Source organism: Calypte anna, chromosome 10, assembly GCF_003957555.1.
Source record: "Calypte anna isolate BGI_N300 chromosome 10, bCalAnn1_v1.p, whole genome shotgun sequence".
Taxonomy (NCBI): Eukaryota; Metazoa; Chordata; class Aves; order Apodiformes; family Trochilidae; genus Calypte; species Calypte anna.
In genome coordinates, this window is record NC_044256.1 from 15671721 (window position 1) to 15693229 (window position 21509).

Below are 21509 nucleotides of genomic sequence, written 5' to 3' on the forward strand. Positions count from 1 at the left end.
AAGAATCCAATCAGATGAAGAGTGTCAAAAGGACTCTACGAATGGGACACCAAGATGGCAGTTCCACTGTTGATTGAGAGGTTGTGGAAATGGACTAATGCATGAGTGCTGTGATGTGTCTGTCCAAGAAAAGGATGTTAAAACGTGGACTCTCATGTTATTAAAACCAGAGAAGATCTGGGTTGTGATCATCTTATCAAAATGGACTTTGCGCTTGAATTAATCAGGGGACTGTATCAGTAACTGTCTAGTGATGGATCTGTTGGAGCAGTGGGTGGCTAAATTTTTCTTCTGGGGTGTATATGCATAGCAGGCAAATTCATTTGTTAAAAGATCTGTTGATGCTCCTCCTTCCCAGAAAATGTAATGTTTTTTTAAGTGACTTAATAAAAGGTTTTGGTTTCTTTCACACTCCGTGTTTGTCCTTCCTGGCTGAATATTTTTTTTTGTGTTGATACTGAAGTGGGTTATGGTTTTGATTGCTATTAAAATGAGAAATACTTCAGCTACTTAGCACTAAAGACAAGGTAAAATTTTGTGCTATACTTGATGTAAAATGTGGTTTTCATTTGCAGATTGTCTTCACTTTACCATGACTTCCAATGAATTTTTATTTTGTGGTTTGTTCGTTCAGGTGCTTAATGTGAGGGGTTTCTCAGGACTTGGCCTGTTGTCAGGGCACTTCTGCTGAACTCCCTGAAGTTATTTTAAGATGGGATTGATATCAGTTGAAGGCTGGTCAAATGTGACAATAAAGGAGTACTTGAATGTTATGTGTAACTTTTTTAGGTATGCATCTTTGGTTGTGAATGGGTACGGGTACTTTCCAACAGATTTCCTGGACAACATACTTCCTAAATGGTCTTTTCTGTCTTGAAATAACTCTGTGCTAGTGTATATTCTGCTTCACCACGATTTAATGTAGGGTTAGTTGTGTGCAGCTGTACCATGTACTTGATGTGAAAAAAGTAGAGCTGTTTTTGATACTGTTACAGGTGACATGTCGACCTTTACAGGTGGATTTTTAACTGGTTTTAATGTTAAAGAAAAATAATAATTCTTTAAAGCTTTCTGTGGATCAGACAGTTTAATTGTAGCCAACTTCCCATGTATGTTTCACCTGAAATTGACAGTTGTTTTTGTTGTGTGCTGGAGGGCCAAGATGACAGACCTGGCCCTGAGATAACCTAGGTGTTTTCTTTTAAAAACAAAAAAAATACAAACAAAGCCCCATTGTGTATTGAAATATTTGGCTTGTTCAGATTCCTTGTTAAATATCCCTTTTCACCGTGATGCATTCATTATTCATGCTTTACTCCAGGTATTTTGGTGATACACACTTGTTTGCTCAAGTTTGGTTTTGCCATGTGTAACATCCTTGAGTTGGATACTGGGACCAACCTAAAGGGATACCCATTCAGATGAGTGGATTTCCTTGGTGTTGGCCAAAATTGCTTGGAATGGTCTTGCATTGTGGTTTTTTTATTTGTTGGAGTTGAGGTGCAAGGGGTATTCTGTAAATAATCAGCAAATTATTGAAAATGCCAACTCAATCCTCTTGATGTGGATAGGTGATTGGTTGTTGGAGGATGTGAATGGCAAGTGTGTGGAGAAGTTGATGGTTCTACGAGTAGAAGTCAATGTTTTCAGGCTTTTGGGGTGCTGTGCCATGGATTTCTCCATAGAAGACCAAATTAGCCCATTGTCCCCCTCCCCCAGCAGTCCCCCAACATCTGATTTCACTGTTGTGTTGTGATGCTTACAAATATCTATGGTGTCCTTGGATTTTAAGGAGTCTGTTGCTTGTAGGAAGACAACTGGTAGACAGGATATAAGCAATATGGAGATGTTTGGACCTCCTCCATTTCCTCTTTGGTGCATCCTCTCGATACTTGGATGTCACATTTGGGATGTTGCTCCATTTCCTGTTGGACAGTGAGGCTACCAGGCGGCTTTCAGATTGATTTGTGGCGTTGAAAATCTGTTAATGAGCATTAATGGGTTAAGAATGTGAACTGGAAACAAGCCTTTTAATGGTGTCAGGCTGACTCTGCAGGTCGTGCCTTGGCATGACTGATGAAAAATCCCTGTAGCTGTTGGATTTTTGCTGTTGGGGACAACCCTTGGGCACCACTAGGGAGGCGCTGTGGAGCTGGAGGGGCTTTTCAGCAACACGAGGCTCTGGTGGGCAGCCCCCAGTGCTCCCATCCCAGGCTTGAAGTGCCAAGTGTTGGGTGTCAAACGGAGGAGCTTTTGTCCGGGGATTCTGCCACTGAAGTGGGGAAAAAGCTACCCCTTGGGTGGGGTGAAGCCCCAAGGTGGGCTGTTGCTGGCTGTCTGGCTGTTAGCTCCACTTCCATTCTTTCAAAATGGCTTGTGAGAGCAGCACTTCCTGTCCAGGGAGGAAGTAATTTTAGCCCAGGCACTGAAATATTTAGCAAATCTTTAAAACAAAAGGCACAAATTCCATTTCTTTCTGGTTTCAAAAGGGTGCCTGAGCCACATGGGGTTAAGGTACCCCTTCAGCTGGGGTAGTTGGAAGGAGTCAGGGCTGTGGGGGTAGCAGGCACCCTTTAGGTGGAGGCTATCTCTTTTTTTGGTAGAAATGAAGGGGTGGGTCTATGGTACATCACCTGAGTTGTGGGGTAAATGTAGAGAGTGTCAATCAAAGGCAGAGCTCAGAGCTGGGAAGGAGCTCTAGATGGCGGCTGTGCCTTAGAGAGAGCGCGCTCAGCTCCGTGCCTTCCCCAACACTTTACGCAACTTTCCCTAACTTTCGGGCAGCCTCAGGGGGCCCCCACAGCCCCTTGCCTCTCCTAGGCACTAATCGGGGGCCGAGCGGACCTTTTTCGGGCAGAAAAGCAGCTTTTGAGGGCTCCCTTTTCGTGCCTTGCTGGAAAGAAGAAGCCGTGGAGAGAGCCCAGGTCGTTGTTTTTCCAGCTTAGAAGCCATGGCGTACCTCCATTTTTGTGCGCTCTCCTAATGAGCTTTTTCCCCCGGACATTTTTCTACTAATTATCGCTCCTTTTGCTTTACCGGCAGCATAATTTCGGAGATTAGAATATATATTTTTTTTCAATCTCAGAAATCGGTATTTTATCATTATAACTAAATATTTTGGATCTAATGTTTTTCCACTACCCGAAACTAATATCGACTTGGTCCTGGCGGCGGTGCATGGATCAGGTAGGTGAGCAATTAATAATAATATTTTTTTAGATTTCTGCCGTTTTGAATACTTTGCTTTTCGACCGATTTGAGCTGTATTTGGGATGACGCAATAAGATACAGAGATTATTTGCATCCAGTGTTACTTTGGGAAAGTTTGCAGGATGCTCCTCTGCTGTGTTCATTCTCAGATTTTTCTCCTAAAAACGATTATTTGTTTTAAATCTTCGTTTTGCCGTGTTGATCAGTGTTGTGTATTGTTATAACAATATCATTGCAGCGTCAGGACTTTGTTCCTGATAATGAAAGCCAGTGAAACGATCTGGGACCTTACCTTTCTTTCAACTTTTGACAGTAAATACCTGGGCACAGGACTTCAAAGCAAACAGACACCCCTGACCCCCTCTTAATATTTAAGAATAAAAAGATGATGAGAAATAAGGACAAAAGCCAAGGAGAGGAGGGTTCAGTCCACAGCAATGCATCGAGGTATGATCTATCAACTTTCTTTTTTTTTTTTTTTGTAAAACCTGTGAATACCCTGTTTACTTTGACAGCCTTGGGTTACTGTCAGTGCTTAATACAAAACATTTTACTGATTTTGCTTTCTTTTTAAGGAATGACCTTGAGATTGTTAGCATGCCACACCCTAATTTTTTTTGGTAGCAATTTCTGAAAGTTGTGTTGTGACTTAAGGGCCCATGTCATAGTCAAAAGGTACTGTACCTTTATTCAGGGGAGCCCTTTTCTCTGTATTCTGTTTTTTCAGCTTTTGAATTTCAGTTTTTAGGTTTTTTTGTGCTGTGAAAAATGACCTTGTCGGTTTAGCCATTGCTGCATTGCACCATTTTACATACAAGGCAAATTTTTCTTTGAAGAATCTCAGAAGTCTAAACTTTAACTGAGGGCCATACAGAAGCCTGGTGTAGTAGTAAATTATAGTAAATAGATACAAGAAAAAGTTACATGAATGAAAAAAACCTCATTTTAAAATATAAATTGGGAAGTGCCTGTTTGTCTGATACCCCTTACTTCAAATTTTATTTGAGCTTGTAGAACTTTGATACTGTTTAGGTATTTTTGAATATTTTGATACAATTTAACCAGACATTCTCCTGCTGCTGATAGCATTTCACATTGTAAAATATACACTGGGACTGGTAACAAGAGGCTCCAAATGCTTTGCTTGTTTGTTTAATATGTTTTCGCTCAGAGTGTTTTTATTTACTTTTGTCAAGTAGTGGGTTTCTTTACAGATTTTTAGAAACTTAACCTTGATATGGGAAAAGTATGAAATACTGGAAATGTTTGTTTGATAGGAATGCAGACGTATAATTACAGAATTGCTCATTCTGTATTTCAAGGGCCAGCTTTTTTGAAAATTGGGAATTCAACTCTGCATTTTTGTTTTCCAGTTTGTAAATACACTTGAGTTTTGCATTTTGTTAATTTTAATTGAATCGTGGCCTGTTTATTTTTCTCTGATGTTATCTTCTAATTTTAACCAACATGAATAAAAGAGAATTCTGAGCTGTCTGTTGTATCACATGTGCTCTATGTGATGTTTGCAGGTGCTTGTATAGTATTCTTGGTGTCCAGTATTTAACCTTAATGAAACATATAAACTTGAAATACTGTGGGATTATGTATGTTATCAAATTACTGTAACCTTCTATCATAAACTTGGATGATATTCTGGGTGTATTAAAATAGCAGTCAAATTTTAAATCCTAAAATGGAATGGGTAAGTTTCTTTAATTTGAAATTATTAACTAAATTAGCCTCAGGGACTGTTCAGGCATTACAGGTAGCACCTATGCAGAGCTTTTATAATAATGCAGTTCAAAAAAACATCAGGTTTTCAAACCATGCTATCTTTATATTACTGTAAATCCTCCACACAAAATACTGCTTAAAATTTTTTTTAATTACTTATGGTTTATCTTATTTAAATCTTTATGGCCTTATAAAGTGCAGATTATCAACAACAAAAATAATAGTAATAATTTGTAGGAGAAACCAAAATTAAGGTATTTTATTAGTGTTAAAAACATTATGCTTAAATTGGAGGTGAAATAGGAGACGTCTAGCATTAGTTCCACAGGAAGCAGACCTTTGGGGTTTTTGTCCTTAGGGGTATTACATTTGCATAGTCTCTCATGTGTGCTTTTGGTGTTTTCATTGAAAGGTTATTTACCTTAATTGATCAATTTACATGTAACACCTGTTGTGTGAGGTTGCCCTTCTCCCTCTTTGCAGTTTTTTTTCTCACAGTAAACTTGCTGTGGGTAACAGCCGCTCACCTGAATCGTGGGAACTATTGAGCACAGGATATTTGTGAGTGAGTCCTGTCGAGCTTATGTCTGAGCTGTGAGTCAGCTGAATGTCGTAAAATGGGCTTTACTTCCTGAGGTTGACTTGAGGTTGTAGGGGAAATGATTTCTAGGAAGGAAAGCCTCCACTTTGCTTTACTGTAGCCCAGAAATGCACTGATGTCTGCACTTCACGTGCTTCTGGCCATCTTTTTCACTGATAGTGAGACCAGGTCAGCATCCATGGAAATACATGAAGACCTGTTACCTAATCTCTGGTGGGAGGCCTGAGTGATGGAAATGAGTGGAAAAGGTAAATATGGATGGTGCCATTCACTTGGGCTGGAGAAGCAATAACGCAGGACTAGAGAAGGATGTTAAAGCAGAAGAAAACACAATTCCTATCTGCCACCTTAGGAGTCCTGAAAGGGGAATATGTTTGGAATTGACTCCTATCTTTCCAGCTTAGGAAAGTGGAAAGGTATATCCTAAATAAACAAAAAGTAACCTGATAATTGCCCCAAAATATTATTCTTTAGGGGGGGTAAATAGTTTTAACTCTTTAGAGTTTGTAAGCTGAAGGGTGTACTTGATGCCTCTAGATGGACAGCAACACCTGTCCTTGTATATGGACAGGGAATCTTTCCAACCTTGATGCTGATGGATTTAATTCAACTTTTCTTTACCTAGGATGCAAGTTGGCATGCTGCAGTAACTAACAGCCACCACCTTTGTATCTGGGACTTGCATTAAATAGCTGAATGAAATCCTGGTGTGTTTTTTAGCATCCTCTGTGCAGCATTTCTGAAAGGCAGGTGGTGTGAGAGGGTACATCCATGGTGCAACTCTTAACATGAGCTTCAGAGGTGAGAGGCAGGTTGAGGTTCCCTTGAAATTTAGGAGTGAATTTTCTGGGGCATGGCAAGTAACACACGATGGAAACATTGTTCCTCCGGTTCCCAAGGCCTGACTATGTTGTTGTTGCTCTTGCACCTCCTAAATAGCCATGTGTGAGAAGAGTTTTCTGCTACAGAAGATGCAGGGCTGAACAAACCCTTGCATCTGTATCCAGCTCTTGGCTTCTGTTGTGTTAAAACGTCTTTATTTTTGGGAGGGAGAGGGGGAAAGGGGAAAAGGTTCTGGTGAGTTAGATCTGGGCCAATTTTTTTTTTATTTTTATTTTTTTCAGAAAGATGGAAGTCTGAGGTCTGAAATGGCATGGGGTATTTTTGCTCAGTAGCCATCATACACAGGCAGAGCTCTGCAGTGTGTGCTGCAGGCTTTGCAGAGCAGAGCACCCTCGTTTTACGTGGCAGCCATTTTATGAAGATGTAGTTACGTACGAAAGAGGATTTGGGGGGGGGGGGGGAAGGAAGAGAGGGGAGAGAAATGAAGATGTTAAAAACTGCCCTCCCCGGCCGCCCATCAGAGCAGACTGCAATCCCTTCTCTATTTGGGTAGCGCTCGCAGGAGCCCCAATTCTGCGTGAAGGGAGAAGGGAAAGGCTGCACCGCCTGGCACGTCGGTGCGGGTCCAGTTAGAGTCACAAAATGGCTGTTCCTTTGTGCCGCATAGCTGACAGCCACACTGCATTGCACTGTGTGTACTCTGCAAACAGCAGGAAGTTGCTGGTAGGAGTTCAAAGGCCACCGAGTGCCGGCTGGGGACGCGGATTGGCTGCGCCCGCTTGGTAACAGCCGGGAGGCGGTGGCGGCTCCGCAGCGCTGCCTGCGCGTCACGGCTGCGCACACCGCTCCGCCTCTCCCAGCCTGGACTGGGCCGGACTGGGAGCCTGGCCATCAACCGGCCATGGCCGCCGCCTTCCCTCGTTTCCTCTCATCTGGCGGGCTTTTAGGTTTTTTTGGGTTGTTTTTTTTTTTTTTTTAACAGTTGAGGCTATTTTGAGAAGGGAGGGGGTGACTTGGAAAGGGTCAGAGTTATTTTGGATGTGTCTTTTTTTATTATTCAAGTTCAACTTTAAAAAGGGATTTCAGAACATTGTAGTATTCCTGGAACATCTGCCAGGATTTTTTTTTTTATATATATAGCAATTTGGTTTATTTTACATCTTTAAATCACTAAAACTCACTCTTGCTTTCACTCTTGCTTTTGCAACTGATTTTCTTTGAGCTGAGTGGAAATGTTAAATATTTATTTTAAATTAAATAAATTTAAATATTTATTAAAATCCTTCTAACGATGTGTTTCAGCTTTTCATCTAGGCTGATGGGTTATTTTTAATGGTTGCAGCCACAGACTGAGTCTTTCAGTTTCGTTTGCTGTTCTGGATTCTTTAACGAGGATTATTTTTTTTTTCCCTTCTTAAGCCTTAACCCTTTCTGAAACTGTCCAGAAGCATTTTTGAAAAGGAAAAATGCTTGATCAGTGGGGGGCACAAAAACAGTCATGTGCCTGGAATTCATATGAATAATGATGTACTCTGTGTGCAGCACAAAGGAGAGTGTTCTTGTTTTGTTTTGTTACTTCTGTTTCACATTACACCCTCAAAGGAAATGTCTCATCTAATTACAAATGCACAATTCTGAGACTTTCAACTTCTCTATTTCCTGTTTCGTGATTGCTGCCAGGAATGAATGCAATATATATAGTGCTATAAAAAACATTTGCCAACTGCAAAAAGGCTACATTTAGCTGAAATTTAATATCTTTTGGATTATTTTGTTTTAGTTACGCATTTTAAGCTAATTAATCAAGTTTTACTTACGGTCTAAATGCTGTGAGTGTTTGTTTTGCTGAATAAAAATGGAAAGATAAGAGTGAGCTCACCTGGGTCATTGTGTAACCCTGCAAAAATGCTTCTGTGGCACACGGCGTGCGCTGCTCCGGGCACTGCTGTACGTGTGTGCATGTGCATCACCACGTTCTCCCACAGAAATCTGTCAGTGCCTTCAGCCAAGAGAAGTTGACATGGCTGAGATTGGAGATAAGAGCCTGTTCCGCTTTCTGCTGGGTTGATGTTTCACCTGCTGTACTTGGAGGGCAACATTTATCCTTATCTGCACCTTTCCCCATTTCCTATATGAGCTGAAGCCCAACTCTCCCACGGCTCAGGGGGAAGTAATGTGGTGTTGCCACAGGGTCACACCCCAAATGCTCGGGGGAGAGGGGGAGGGAGGGCTGGCATTTTTCCTGAGAACCTGGGATCTCACATGTGTCTTGTAAGATGAGTGGCTGTCTGCATTTGGGCTATGATAACCATGTTTTGCATTAAAAGCAACATGTTAATTGTTAGCTTTATGTAAGACCTTTGAGAGGGCCAGGAAGGCAGTGATGTTTAATATTAATCTCCCCGACCAGGGATAGGAAGAAACCAGTTCCCATCTTTATTTTCTTGTTTAACCCCTTGCCTCAGAAAGCTGTTCAGACGATTATCAGGTTACAGAGTTGCTAAGCCTGTCTCTGAGGAGTTTTTATACCGGCATGTCTCTTTATTCAGGCTGTAAGGGACAGATGAGGGTACCAGTGGCAAATTCAGCCATGCCATGGGGTTACCTACCTGGGAGCCTGAGCAGGCCTGTAAGGACTGACCTGAAGGTTGTGATGCCATGGTCTTGCTTATTTTGAACACAAGACAGATGGAGTAAACCTACTTTGGGCGAGTTTGGCAGTTTATACTGAAATTGCATCCTCTGGTACATAACCTGGGGGCGTTTATATCCACTGGATCTTGTTTCGTGTTGCAGCCAACAGTTCCAGCAGAAATGGCAATGTTAAATTAAGCTGTTAAAATTCTGAAGATGGAGAAGTGCTTCTGAATCTCCCTCCCCCTAGCTGAAGTCCAGCCCAGAAAGATGATGATAATGGATAGAGAAAGATTCTGTTCTGCATTCTCTCTCCTTTACTTCAAGGAAAATAAATACAAACCAGAACAGCACTGGGGGAGGGGGTGGCCCGGATTACCATAATTAGATATAAGCAGTCTTCTAGCAAAGGATGGTGTCTTAAAGAAATTTTTCTGGTGTGTTTATCACAAGAAATGTTGCTATGCTGTTTGAAGATGTTGTTTCAGCAGGGGATGGTGTGACTGTGAAGTCTACCTTTATATAAATGCCTTTATATATGGAAAGGATTCTTGAAATGCAAGCGAAAAAGACTGAAAGAAAAATTCACATCAGGGACTTGCAATAAAGCTTTATTAAGTCTGCTAGACTGTTAATTCCTCCTTTTCTTGGAGCAGTGAATGTCTTTTGGATATCCTGAGAAGCAAAATGTTGCTGAGCCTGTCCAAATGTGCAGTAGCACTCACTGCATCACATGTGCAGTACTGCTGCTAAATTGTGATTTTCAATATCCAGCTTGCTTTATATTTACATTTGGACCAAGATAATCTACGCTGTGCTGTATGTGTGTTTCTGGCCTTGACTTCTGAGGTTAAAAAAAGATAAAATTTTGAAACAGTGATCTCAGATTCCCTTCTGGTATTGTACTGGTAATGCTCGCATGGCATTTTGTTTTGGCAGGGCTTCTGTGGAGTGTGTTTACCAGGCACCTGGTGCTTTACAGATGGGATGCTGAACACTTCCTTGCTCATGAACCTTTATCCCGACTATGAACAATTGTGTTGCAATGTCAAGAATCCACTGACTCCAGAACACCTGGCTCCTTAGGAAAAAGCTGTGTTGTAACTATGTTTCTTGCAAGTTTTATTGCTAGGTATAGATGACTGAATAGAGTTGCTAATATATTAATTATAGGAGTTATTTGCATCTCTTTCATCAGGAGGAACCTCTGCTCTTAACTGGAGTTGGCACCAGTTGAGAGCTTTGAATGCCATGTGCTGTCTGTAAAACAGAGGCTTAATGATGAGCCTTAAATCTCTTGGGTTAAAAACAGCTTTTAACAGTCGCTTGGAATAAAGCCCTCAGGCCAGGTCAGGCTCTGCTCTTGTGAAGTGCAGGGCATCTGGAATCAGGAATTTGTGCACCTCCATGTTCTTGTTAATGATTTTGGATCCTGAAGCTCCATATTACTACATTTTTTCCATCTGTTAGGTCTTGAAGTAAGTTTTCAAATGTAAAGGCAGAAAAAAGAGCCATTCTTTCTGTCCTCATTTAAACCGTAATTGTGTGTGTGCCCTCCAGTCCACCCCCCAGTGCATCTACTTAAAGAAGTTGGATGCTGCCTGTGTTCAGTTCCCTTTGTGCTCTCATCAAGCTTTAGCCAGGCTGTCGCCTGCTGTGACACAGCAGAAGCTGTGGCTGCAGGGGCAGGGCTGGTTTAACCCCTGTCTGCTCTCTTGGAAGGTCTGCACCCCTGGGCTCTTTTCCATGGGTTTGAGAAGGTTCTCAGGGGTGGGTGCTGCCAGCCCCCAGCCTTGGTCCTCCTGCAGATGTGGAGTGCTTGAAACGCTCTGCTGCCTTCCTGGGGAGGGAGAGATGAGCCCTTTTCAAACCCCTGAGAACTGCAATTGTCCTGCCCTTCTGTGCAGAGAAGGGGAAGGATGCTGCCTCTGGAGATTCTCAATAGTGATCCTTAATCAAGCAGACAGGTTTTGACTCCTTTTGTCCCTGTGCTGTTTTTTTTTCTTTTTCTTTTTTCTTTTTCCACGGAACATCCCAGGCATTTCCAGCCTCTGGCTCAAAGATCAGAGTGTGAGAGAGTCACTGCTTTCAAACATGAATGAACTGCTCGTTTTGCTTGCTTATGCAAGCATGATGTGGTGTCTTTGTAGTGAAGAAAAAAAAACTTGTGGAAAACGCTTGTAATTCAAGATAGCTCCATGTGCTTTACAGGGAGCTGCAGCTGAACAGTGAGAGGTAGATTCAGCTCAGTGTCCTCGACATTGCCCTGTCTTTGGTCTGGAGAAGACATTATTTGGTGCTTTTTTATAGCCTTGGGTGCATGCATTACCTTAACTGATGGTGCTTGTTGTATTTCCCATATACACAGGCATTTAATATATAGTAGTAGGGGACCACATTTATAGATGAAATGTTTAACAATAGGGACGTCACATTTATAGATCAGATCTTCAAAGGAAATGTTTAACAGCAACGTGGTATCCAGCTGAGTCAGTCCATGAGCATCTGCTGTGGTTTCCTCTGTGTGTGGGTCACTTGAGGCTCAAGCCCCATCTGTTGAAACTGTTCTGAGTTGGTGGCCTGCAGTGGCTTTGCTGCTCTGTGCTGTGCAGTAAATGCAGGGCTGATGTCACTTGTGGGCAGGTTGGGCTGAGAGCCATTGCTGAAGAGCTGCAGGGGCTGAGGAGCCTCCTCTCCAGGGGGAGCTGGCTCTGACAGATATATCCGGTGTGGAGAAGACATCCCTCTCCCTTCCGAGAGCTGCAGCTCTGCTGCTTTCTGCCATGCTACACGTTCAGTAGTGCCAATGGGTCTGCTGGGCTCACCTGTGGTTTTCCCACCACACAGTTCTGGCCACGAGGGTGTTTCCTATGGAACTGAAATTTTGGGGCTGGTGTTGACAACTGATGGTGACACATTGATGAGGCAGTGGGTGGTGATGGCAAGCACAGCTGTGCCAAAGGTGAGATGCTTCCAGTGTTCCTGGTTCCTCCAAAGGCCTTTTCCTGATTTTTACTCACTAAGCTGACAGAGACCTATCTCATTTTCGTCAGGCCAGTCTTCTGTTATCAAATTCAAGTGGCTCATAAACTGGTCCAGGCTCCCAGTAGTCTTTGCTGGCATAAGCACAACTACTGGGAATGTGGAAAGGAGTGAGGAAAGAGATTGCTGTAAAATACTTGTCATTTGACTCCCTGTGCTTTGTGAGGAGCTGCAGAGAGCAGCCAGGAACAGATTTAGCTCTCTGTGTGCTCAGGATTGCTTTGCCTTTGGCATTTGGGAGTCCTGTACTTGGGCAAGTAGCATGGGCTGGAATGTGTGAGGTTTCCCTCTTCCTCCTCCCCATCCTTTGAGCCAGGCTGGAAAAGGGGCATAACCCAATTCCCATGGCTGTGTAGACCGGGTACCTGCTGAGTGCATAATCCCTCAGTCATTCCAAGAGCAGCAGGGCCTTGGTGTGCTTAGTGCTGTGTACATGTAATTAACAGCCAACCTCTGGCAAGCAAGGTTTGTAGTCACTAGAAGGAGTTTGTGTTCTCCATGGTAACTTCTGACCTGCCTTGAAGAAGAAACAGTGGCTGGGCACAAAATGAGGCTGGGGAAAGATTTTTCTAGTTTTTGAAAGACATGTTGATTATCTGGGGCAACCCTGTAACCTTGATAGTGTTGGTTATGCCTCTTAGGAGCCTGCCTCGAGCTGGCCAAATAATACATTTTGAGTATTCAAAGTCAAGATTCCCTTCTTAATAGTGTGAAGAGCCTGACTGTGAGGCTCCTGCTTTGAGACAAATCATTGTTAGGAAAACATCCTGCACATAGCTATGGATAGTGGAATAGCAGGAATATTTTCTTCCTCTCCCTTCACCCCCATTTCCACTTTTGCCAGCAGGAAGTAAGCTGGAAAAAGGTATTTCATCATCTGACCTTTCTCAAGTTTACCACTCATAAAACCTTTCTCTCGGGGGACAGGCAAGCACCAATTGTTCTCTTTAATAGACTTTAGGAATAAAATAATTGGAACTCAAAAAACTGGGAATGCATTTAGCTGCAGTATTACCAGTGTCATTCACTGAGCTCTCCTGCAGGCTCTGTGTATGGTCTGTAAGGCCTTGGCTATACTGCTATTGCATTTCCTCATGTTGGGTTTTTGTTTTGGTTTTTTTTTTTTTAAATGAAGGGATAGATCCCATTGAAGTTTTCAGTCACCTGTGGCCCATGCATTATCACCTCTTAATCTGATGTTCTATAGCCACAATCAGTCTTGTGTTTTTCTCCCTGCCTCGTTTAGTCTTAAAGTGAAATTTAAAGTAGTTTGGTGCCATTTACAGCTACCATGTGCCCTGGGTGCATGCATCAATGTGAACTATTGGTATTTTTATTTGCAATATACATAGGCATTCCATGAGATGCTCAAAGGAAATGTTTAACAGCAATGTGGTATCCAACCTAGTCAGTGTATTAGTATCTGCTGCGGTTTGTTGCTGTCCCTTCTGTGTGTACAACAGTTTGTGTGTGGGTCACTTGAGGCTCAAGCTTCAGCTGTTGAAACTGTTCTGAGTTGGTGGCCTGCAGTGGCTTTGTTGTTCTTTGTGCAGTAAATGCAGGGCTGGTGTCACTTGTGGGCAGGTTGGGCTGAGAGCCATTGCTGAAGAGCTGCAGGGGTTGAGGAGGCTCCTCTCCAGGGGGAGCTGGATCTGACAGATATATCCGGTGTGGAGAAGACATCCCTCTCCCTTCAGAGAACTGCAGCTTCTGTGCTGTGGGTCAGTAGTGCCAGCAGGTCTGCTGGGCTTACTTGTGGTTCCCCTAGAGGTGGTTGCCATGGGATTGGACTGTTTGGGTTGGTGTTGGCAGCTGGTGTGGCAGGTTGAGGAGCCTGTGGTGGCATTAGCTGTGTTTTCGTCAGCAAACTCAGCTGTGCTATGGCAGGCAGGATGCTAGCAGTGTTCCTCATTCTTGCAAAGGCCTTTTCCTTATTTTCACTCACTCAGACAGAAACCTATCCTGCTGTCTTCTGTTGTTTCAGCATGTTGAAATGTTTGATAGAGTGGCCCAGTCTCCCAGTAGTCTTTGCTTGCTTGTGTAAGCACAAGTATGGAATGTGGGCTGTGGAATGAGGATGGATGGGAGTGGTCAGGAGGTTTCTCCCAGATCACTGTCTTGGGTCTTTCTGAGGCAGCAAGAGGACACGTGGATGGACACCGGGGTGTCAGTTATCCACAGGACTTCTGAAACTCTCCAGCAAAGCATAAAATGTACATTTGCTGGAGGGGAACAGTGAAGTTGGTTTCTGATATTATGCAGCCCTGGGTGTTTGTGCCAAGGACTTTCTGGAGCCAGCACAGGGGGTTTTGCTGGTGCGGAGTCCCTGGTGAGGTTCTAAAGCCCAATGGAAACTTGCTGTCTGATTTCAAACTTCAGATTCAAAAGGTTCACTACTGTTCTTAAAGCTAGGAAGAGCATGGCTTGTGAGGGGGGCTTCTGGGTCACCTATCCTTCTTTAATCCCCTGACTGAATTCAAGTTCTGTGCAAGAACAAAGCCAAAATTTAAAGTCTGAAGCAAAATGGTCCCCGTGAGAGCCATTCCCTTGTTAGCTCTTGAAATGTGTATTGAGGTGTTTTTTTCAGTTTGTCTTGCACCTTCTTGAAACATTCCTATTGTTTGTAATTGTTGAGAGCTTATAAAGTGTTTTCTTGCTGTTAGCAAAGATGATCCCCTATAAAATGAAGTCATGTGAAATATTAAATGCTAAAGCTGGAGGCTTCAGGCATGCTGTAATTGCCTTGTAAACCCAGATGCCTGATTGTGAAGGGTCTTATCATTGCTGCTCAGTTACTCATTTCTTGGAAGTAATGTGTCCATGTTGCTAAGGGCTGATTTGGTCTTCTTCCATCTCAAGTCAGGAGCAGATCTTAAATTAAACCAGAATTATCGCTTTAAGTACTTCTTAGAAACTAAGGGAACCTATTTGGCTAAATCTTAGCACATTTCAGTTTGATTAGGAGTTTCTCACTTCAAAGGGAATTACCAAAGATCCAACTGTAGCTTTTTTAATGGTCATGGGTGTTCATTTGCTGATTTATGGAGTGGGTTTGATTGGTTGAATTTTGATTTTTGTAACAATTATTTATTGCTTATCTTCCACTTATGGTTTACTTGAAACCAGGTCTTTTTTTTTCGTTTTGTTAACTTAGAAGCATTAAAGTGGGGCATATTCCAAAAATAGCTTCTGAAAAGAGGACTTAAATCTCCAATCTCATATGCTGTAAGGCCTGACTTGACACACAGTGCTGCTAATCTTTGATACACTGCTGGCAGACAGAAATGCTTCCTGACTGTCTCTGTGATAGGCACAAATAATTATTTTGTGGAATTAAGACTTTTCAGTTACTTTTGTTTTTTTCTATTGGTGTACAAATAAAGACAAGCACATAGCCTTGGTAACAGAGTGTTTTTTAAAATAATTATTTTCAGCAGCCTTCAAAAGGACAATCTCGTTCTCCATTGGTGTTTCTTTGCTTAGTAGGACAAAGATTTGCATACCAGCACTTAAAAATGTTTATGTCAGCTCTCTCTGTCACTGGAAAAGTCATCTTCCTTCCAGATGACACAGCTCAAAAAAGGAATTAAAGTGTCCAGATAATGTTGTGGATAAAGCACAGGAATTTTAAATTGATGTGCAGGAAGTTTTTGTCCTTGAAATAAAGCTTAGGGCCTTGAGAAACAAAAAGCCTCCAGAGTGGGAGGGAGGAGACCAGTAATTACTGTTCTGCCTTTAAACAAATACGATCAAAAACTGGCCAGTCTAGCCTGGGTTGTCATGATTTCTTCCAGCTATTGCTAATAAATGTGATTGAAACAAAGTGTATTTGCTCTGTCCTGTGTCCCTGTGGAACTGGGGGATACCAACATGAGTCAACCAGAGCCTGATGTTGAATTGTGGCAGTAGAGGTTTGGATGCCTCCAGATCCCATTCTCTGGCAGAGGTCAGGTCCATGTCCTCATGGGAGGTTCTGTGGGGCAGTGTCCTGCTGAGCCTGAGGAAACCATCTGTCCCGGGAGCTGCTGCAGTGTCATTTCCTTGAGTGGTGTGGCAATACTTCTGAATAAAGTTTGGTTTGCTTGGAAAAAAACCCAAACCAAAACAAAAAAAACAAATAAAAAAGCCACCCAACTTTGGAACTCTGAAAATTCTGTTAGAGAAGTTTCATCACTTGCTCAGAGCAGACCTATGTGCAAAGCAATGTGGTGGAGCAGCATGTGGCGAGATGTCAGCAGGTCTGTGGATGTCCTCAATGAGAAACTGGAGAGAGCTGCAGCAAGCAGGGAGAGGGGGCGTAGGGTGCTGGCAGTGGGGCAGAACAGGAGGGTGCAGCCATGGGTTGCCATGGGGGGAAGGGGGATGGCAATTTGCAGAAAATGTAGAGAAAGTCAGCGGTGGTGAGAAGGTGTGGTGAGACAGCTGTGTGGGGCTGTGCCTTGGATTGTAGATAGGATGGAGCGGGTGGCCAGGAGGGTGGTAGTCCAGCTCGATTTTCCAGCCCTGCCAGGAAGATGCGAAGTGATACCCCGTCTGCTTTGAAAGTGAGCTGGGACGATGGAAGCAGCAGCCGTCTGTGACAGCTCATCCTCTGCTCCTCTCTGAAAAAGGCTTCGTTTCTGTCACTTCAGATTTAGAATTTTTCGCCCACCGCTGTTCTTTGCGTGTGCTACGCCCTCCCATTTCAAGAGGGGCAACCCACAGCAGCAGCAGCCGCCAGAGATCGCAAGATGGTGGCAGAGGGATGGCTGTGTAAGATGGCGGCCGGGGGAGCTGTGCAGGCGCCTCCCGTCGCGCTCGGCTGCTGCCCCCTGCCCGCACCCGGGCGGACGGCAGCTCTGGGGCCGCCCCCCGGCAGGCCCGGCCCCTCGGGTCTGAGGTATCGGAGGAAGGGGTTTTATCTGCGAGTTCCGAGCTGTAATTCCGTGGTGTAAATTAACCCTGCTTGCCGTGAACAGGAGTTGACTGTAGCGATCCCGTGCCTGATGGTTTCTGCCGGATCGTGGCGGTGTTTGTATCCGTGCGCTTGCTGCTTGGTCTCTGTGTGGTTCTTGTGAATCCCAGCAGAGCCTTCGGTGATGTTCTGTTCTAACTCTGTACAAAAAGAGAAAAATTAAAATCCACATTTCCCCCAGCAGAAGTTTCCCGATTCTTTATGATGTGTTCCGTCTGCAGCGTGCCCTTAAATATTGCAAAATACTACAAAAGCAGGAGCTGACTGGGGAAGAGGTGCTCCTTGTTCAAAAAGTTCAGTCTGGATGTTGTTGCACTGCATTTTGGTTTGTCACACAGCAGGGTTTGTAATACTGCCCTATGAGCATGAATGTCAATATTGTAATGAGTTTTCTGTTTTCTTTAATTGGATTTTAAATTAAAATTAAATGTTGGAGTGGCTGGGCAAAGGTATTTGAGTACTTTGGCTATCTAAAATAGCTTGGCTCTCTTTGTTTTGTTGCCAAATTTGCATTTAAATGATTATTCTGTATACTAACCCATTTGCACAGAAAAAAAAATACATTTATTTGATGGTCTGCTCCCCTTTTACTGAATGGATGGGAAATGGAGTATGTACAGCATTGCTGTCATCCTTAAAGGAGCAGTTCTCCCAACAGTCATGTGCCTGTGTAAGTTCCTCCCTGCTGCTCTGTTGCTGAATTTGTTCTTATTTTGCAAGAAAAATATTTACTATCATAGAGAGTATTTTCTGTACAGTATTTTGTGCTGGCCTTTTCCATAACCTGGATGTCAGATTTTTGAACTGCCAACCAGTCGAGGGTGTAGTAGAGAACCATGTTGGAGAAACTGCTTATCTTTAATACAGCAGGATGGTCCCTGGACACTACAGCTCCCAATATATACATTATTTTTGCTTGCTCTCAGGGTACTAGATCCTCCCTGGAGGACCTGTGCTGTTAATTCTCTTCATGTTGCCACCACGTTGCAGTCTTCAGTCTTGGCCCATGTGTTCAGTGCCTGTCCTGGGAAGGAACTGCATCTGCTTCCATGTGCCCCTTTAGGATCACGCAGTTTACACTGTCCCAAGCTTATTGTTGTAGCCTAGACATGGCTCAGGTTCACTGGCTGAGTATTTCAACGCTGTGACAGTGCAGTTAAAATGTAATCTCTTCTTTCTCTACCATCAGTCACTCGGCATCCGAAGAAGCCTCTGGCTCTGACTCAGCGAGCCAGTCTGAAAGCGAGCAGGGCAGCGAGCAGGGCAGCGAGTCAAACAGCAGCTCGGAGTCATCTGAAAGTCAGTCTGAATCTGAAAGTGAATCAACGGGTTCAAAATCCCAGCAGACCCCTCCTGAAACCAAAGAAAAACCAGCTTCTAAGAAGGAAAGAATAGCAGATGTTAAAAAGGTATTGCCCCTGCTGCTCTGTTAACTGCTGTGCCTCCCATGAAAGAACGGGCAGCAGGACCTTAATGAAGCTCTTCTTCAACTTCCCTGCTACTTTGCACATTGACCAAACAACCTCTGAGCTCGGGTGTTCCCAAGTCAACTCCTGACTGTTTGGTGTGTGAGCTCATGCCCTGCTGGGGTCATCCTCCTGAGCAGGAGCTTGTGAGTTTGATTGAACAGCCCTTTGGGCACCAGAGAGTTAGCAACGGGGCTTTTAGTTGCAACTGAGGGGCAGGTGCCTGTCATCAACACTGAGACCCTGTCATTTCATCCTCTCACTCCATCTTTTCACTACTGTCTAGTGTCCTCCCTCAGAAGTAGTCAAGTTTCCTCATGGGAAATAATCAGGAGAATGCTTGTCTAGGATTTGTGCCACTTTGGTTTGTTTCCATCTCAGTCTTCCCCTTTGAAAAAAATAAAGGAAAAAAAAAAAAGATAAGGAAAAAAAGAGGGGGGAAAAATCCCCCTAAGTTTCGTATTATGTCCAGAACAGTGGTTTCTTGTTGGTTATTTTCTCCAGTTTTCCAGCTACCCCATAGTAATATCTCTTAGTAATATCCCAGTTGCCCTCTGCCTGTTGCTGCACAGGAGGAAGAGAGATTGTAGGTGTTGAAGCATGTGGTACCCCTCTGGTTAGTGAGCACCTGCCCCATGCAGAAGCTGTGCCTTGGGTACCTGCTTTATCTGAGGGACAGAGGCACACCAGTAACACAGGTGGGGTGAGAAAGAGGAGCCCAAATCCCCATTTGGTATTGACATGAACTCAGTGAACTGCTGGAGGGGAAAAAAAATCAGGTTATGTCAGTTATTTCTTTTCATTTGTTTGTTTGTGGTGTGCAACTACTCCGTTGTTCTGAGCTGTGGTTTGCACTTTGCATGGCTTGCTCATGAGAGTGAGTTTTTGGGAAAAAGTTGCTATGTATGCAAAGACTGAGGATGACAGTGTTTGCAGCTTGCACTCCCCATTTACCTGCAAGGGAGGAGTGAAGGATTTTGTTACCAGCTTCTCCCTCCAATGAATCTCTAGGCTGTTGGCTCAGGTTGTGGCTAAATCTTCTGTGTCTGTACTGACAAGGAAAGATGTGTTTATAAGCCAGTTGTGGTAACATAATATCCAGATTTTTGTTTTCTTGTTGATAAGTGGGGACTGAAGGAAGCTTTCCTCTTTGGCCTTTGAAGAGCATGTCCCTAACAAAAAACATGAAAATTATCATATGAGGGAGCACATCCATAAGCATGGTGATAGTTAGCATGAATGAAACATGAAAAGGTCAGGGCACCCTCTAATAAGAAAGCCTCTCCCTTCCTTAATTTCTTTGTTGATGGGTGGTTTCCTTAGCTAAGTCTAACCTAGGCATGTTGATACCTGTTCCCCTTGAATTACCAATACAATTAATTATATTGTTTATTTTGTATTTCTGTCTAGCTACACCCATGAAGGTGAGATTAATTTGCATTAGGTGCTATTCAGATTTGTCATGGGAGTTGATCCTTCATCCAAAACTGGTACCATTTAAAAGATGAAAAGACAGGTTCTTCAGATGACTGGGGGAGTATTTCTTTCATGTGAATTTATCTCTGTACTCGTATGCCCAAGAGATACACACCTTCACAGTCTGCCTGTTGCAGTGTTATCCCATCACTCCTTTAACTGAAGCAGAAAAATTGCCGGGCTGCAGCCTTCTATTCATGCTCTCAATCCCATGTTGCTGTTGCATGTGGCAGTGGATATTATTTTCTTTTCCTGCTAGTGGCTTCCAGTGATGTTTGAGGACTGGAGGGAGAGAGGAGCAGAAGGAAATGAGTAGCTTTAGAAAACTGGTAGTGGATAAGCTCTGCTGAGGGATTGAGGGGATTGGTGTAGGTGTCTGAAAGGCGTGTTGGTTTGTACCTGCCCTCTAAATCTTCTAGTGCCAGCAGCACAGCTCTGCATTCATGTCCATCAGGACATCAGTTCTTGTCTCCCCCTTCTGCCCATCCAGCAAGAACAAGTGCATGCTGTTCAACTCAGTGTATTCAACTCTTTCCAGCAAATAGAGCACAACCATTTCCAGTAGCAGGCTCTGCACACCCACATGTCCTCTGCTGCCAAACCACATTTGTATCAGTGCATTCAGAAGAACCAGCAGTCCTGCCCCCTCACTAAGGGACACAGTTCCCTGGTACATGTGCTATCCAGACTGGGCCACAGAATTCCCTTTTCAAGCTGCTGCTGGTGATGTCTCATCATGTCAGGCAGTGAGTGGGGTTTTACCTCTGGAAAGGAGTTGTGTTGGAAGCTGTTAGCAACAGGGAATTGTCCCTTTGTGTTGGTACATTGTCACAGTATCCATATTACATACAGCCATTCATTCCATGTGCTAGGTGCTGCCTCCTTACCTTCAGCACCATTGCTGGCAGAGGCTGGATGTCTGAACACTTAGTCCTTCAGCCAGAATGACCTGAAGAGTTATTTATACCCTGGTAGAAAGATGGACCAATATAAAGATAATGCTGAGATAAAACATACCACTTCAGAGCATTACCAAATACCCCAAAATAATTATTTTTCAGCCAGTTTGTTAAAGTGTCCATCTGCTGGTTGCTACTTCTCTAATGATTTGTGTTGTTTTGTTTTTTTTTTTTAAAAAAACCACATTCACTATCAAACTTCTCTAAAATGTCAGAACTAATTGGGGTGAAGCAGGCCGCCTGATGGTCTGTTTATTTTGCAGATGTGGGAAGAATATCCTGATGTTTATGGGGTTAGGAGATCAAACCGGAGCAGACAAGAGCCATCGCGATTTAATATAAAAGATGAGGTAAGAAAATGAGAAGAAAAAAAAAAGAATTGAGGGATTACTGAACATATAAAACCAGCCCAATGCGAGGAGCAGAGGCAGGTCTCATCTGCATTGCCTTGTTAACAGAGAGCACTCTCTTGGGGTGTGGATGTTGGTGCTCACAGTTAAGGTCCCAGCCCTGCAGTTGTATCTGCTTGGCTTGAGACCTCTGGATTCATCGGGACACTGCGGGAGCTGAGAGCTGCATGCACTGATCTG

At 43.5% G+C, this 21509-nt stretch overlaps 1 protein-coding gene across 6 annotated transcripts in view; it reads left to right on the forward strand.

Annotated features, from left to right (window-relative positions):
• Positions 1 to 2213: 2213 nt before the first annotated feature.
• The window catches only part of CHD2 (chromodomain helicase DNA binding protein 2), a 57012-nt gene continuing 37716 nt past the window's right edge, over positions 2214 to 21509 (forward strand). For 2 of the 6 annotated variants that reach the window (XM_008495770.2, XM_030456920.1), the window contains exons 1-4: positions 2214 to 3186; positions 3524 to 3657; positions 18208 to 18427; positions 21183 to 21269. In XM_008495770.2, coding sequence (XP_008493992.1) covers positions 3596 to 3657; positions 18208 to 18427; positions 21183 to 21269 — 369 coding nt within the window. In that variant the 5' untranslated portion in view covers positions 2214 to 3186; positions 3524 to 3595. Of the gene's footprint in view, positions 3191 to 3523; positions 3658 to 18207; positions 18428 to 19894; positions 19909 to 21182; positions 21270 to 21509 lie in introns of those variants that run through there. The other 4 variants (XM_030456921.1, XM_030456922.1, XM_030456924.1 and 1 more) reach the window with 4 other exon arrangements.